The sequence below is a fragment of the Cystoisospora suis genome (genome assembly GCF_002600585.1).
Source record: "Cystoisospora suis strain Wien I chromosome Unknown contig_874, whole genome shotgun sequence".
In the NCBI taxonomy this organism is placed as follows: domain Eukaryota; phylum Apicomplexa; class Conoidasida; order Eucoccidiorida; family Sarcocystidae; genus Cystoisospora; species Cystoisospora suis.
The window spans coordinates 15,521-18,180 of NW_027153675.1; the positions used below are offsets into that span (position 1 = coordinate 15,521).

Here is a 2,660-nt window from a genome sequence, read left to right on the forward strand (position 1 = left end):
GTATATACACCCCATTAGTGTGCTGGGTCTATATCGACCCGATTAGTATGCCGGGTGTACATACACCCGATTAGTATGCCTGGTGTATATACACCCCAAGTAGTATATCGGGTGTAAATACACAGTGTCAGCATGTCGGGTGTGTATACACCCCGTTGTTATGCCAGGTGTATATACACTCCATTAACATGTCTTGTGTATATACACCCCATTAATATGTCGGGTGCGTATACACCCCATTAATATGTCGGGTTTATACACACCCCATTAATATGTCGGGTGTGTATACACCCTATCAATATTTCGAGTGCAAATGCGGCCTCTCAATCTGTTGCGTGTCAATATACCGCATTCATATGTCGGGTGTAAACACACCCTATCAATATCTCGAGTGTAAATGCGGCCTATCCAAATGGCGCGTGCCACTACGGCGTATCAGTCTGTCGGTTGTAAACACAGCCTATCCATATGCCGGGTGTAAATACGGCCTGTCAATCTGTCGGGTGTAAAGACGGCCTATCAGTATGTTGAGTGTACATACACCCTATATCAATATGCCGGGTGTACATACACCCTATATCAATATGTTGGGTGTATATACACCCTGTATCATTATGTTGGGTGTACATACAACCTATATCAATATGTTGGGTGTACATACAACCTATCAATATGTCGGCTGTGCATACACCCTATCAGTATGCGGGGTGTATATACAGCCCACCACATTTCGGATGTATGTGCATGTACCCTATCAATGTATGGGGTGCATGCATGCAGATCCATCAGCTTGTGTGTATGCATGCAAATTGTATCAATATGTCGGATATGTGTACGCACACTCCATGAGCGTGTCATGTTAATGTATGTCTATACACCGCAACAATGTCTGATGACGTGGTGGAAGAAGAGAGATCCTTTTTTTCTTTTGCTAGCAGAAATCGAAATCGTGGATCTTGCATGACGGAAGAACGAGGACGGCTTTTCTCCTCATCTTCCCCTCTACAGAGAATAGGATAGATAAGACGACAGGAAACAAATGAGAGAAGGAATTAAAATAGTTGCTTTCTCTCATCTGTCTCTTTTTTTTCTCACTCTGTCTTTCTGCTATGATGAAAGACTTTTTTTTTTTCATCTTTCTTTTTTTCTCCCTTTTTTTTTTTTTCGTTTCGTGGTATCTATTTTTTCATCTCTCTCTCTCGGAATGCACGGAGACCATCTTGCTAGATCATTTACATATATGTGTATGCATACATAACGCTACATGCATATGTATTGGTATGGGTGGTGTGATTGATAGGGAGATAACTACTGCATGCCTACCTATTTGAATTTTCTGTATGGATCGTTTTTTTCTCCCGTGTGCCGTGAGAGAGAAGGGTCGATCTTCCTCAACCTTTCTCGTTGTCTCTTCCTTCTTCTTCGTGTTCGTTTGCATTGTTCATCTGCACAAGAAGAGGAAGAAGGATGAAGCGAAAAGAAGAATCGAAGGGTGTTGTACATCATGAGGAAGAAAGGAAGATCAAAACCCAGACTGTGAAAGTATTTTTCCTTCCTTTTCGTCGATTTGAGTTGTAAAGAACAGAAACGTTTATCTTCTTTCGTCTTTTAGATGTTCTTTCTCCTCTTGCCTCAGGGGCTCGGGAGAAAGGTAGCGTGAAATTTCGTTGATAAAAAGAATCTGCTGGAGATGAGAAAGAGAGAGAGAGACAAGCAACCCGTCATCATTCAGCAACTGCTCTTCTGTACCTACACATTCATATCTAGATCTATCTATTCATATCTATCTGTGTATACAGTCCAAACATATATGTCTCTCGTATTTAAGACGGTGTACAGATGCGGAGGCAAAATGTAGCTTGTCCATGCATGGACTCCCTCATGAAGTAGTTGTGATGTTTTCGTATAAAAGATAGATCGCTGTAGCTAGCTAGATATCTTTATACCATTGTATATAAAACTAGATAGATGGATGTATAGGTCGATGTATGTGTGTGACTGCATGCGCATGAATGATGATGTATGAGAGGTCTTCTTCCTCGGGTCATCTCCTTCCCCCATGAAGAGAAAGAAGAAAATTCCTTGAATTTGCTGCTAATTTGGAAGAGTCGAAAATCCCTTTTTTCTTAAGTAGTTACTTGCTACCGTAGAGAGACCAACAGTCTCCCCTTACTACTACTACTACTAGCAATACTACTAGTAGGAGTACAACTACCCTAGTTTAACTACTACTAGTACTCCAAGTAGTAGTAGTAGCATACCTACTAGGCCACCAGTACATCCAACTGCTCCGCCTACTCCCACTATGGGCGTGAGTATTAGCGGTCATGGTGGTGGTAAGGAGGAGACTAGAAGGAGGGAGAAGAGCATTAAGGTTTGTTCTGTCTTTTGGGAATCTTCTTATTGCTCCTTTCTGTTGATTTGCTTTTCTTATCGTTCGTTTTTCTCCTTTTTGTGGATTTGTTTCAAGCAAGCCTTTGTTCTTTCATTCGTTTTAGTCCTTTATTTAGCCGTCATCCCTTCAGCCTTCAGTCCTTTGGTATTTTGGGTGTATATGCACATGCACAACAACAGCAACCAATCGCTGGGAGTAGGTGCAATCATCAGTGGGGAGGAATGAATACGAAGTACAGGGAATCTTTAAACATCGGGATAACCCC

General features: G+C 41.7%; 1 protein-coding gene across 1 annotated transcript; it reads left to right on the forward strand.

The window, feature by feature from the left end:
* Positions 1-3: 3 nt before the first annotated feature.
* On the forward strand, positions 4-2,580 carry CSUI_002087 (uncharacterized protein). Its single transcript, XM_068062289.1, has one exon. The coding sequence runs from the start codon at positions 525-527 to the stop codon at positions 861-863; it is 339 nt and encodes a 112-aa protein (XP_067925736.1). The 5' UTR covers positions 4-524; the 3' UTR covers positions 864-2,580.
* The last annotated feature ends 80 nt before the right edge of the window (positions 2,581-2,660 follow it).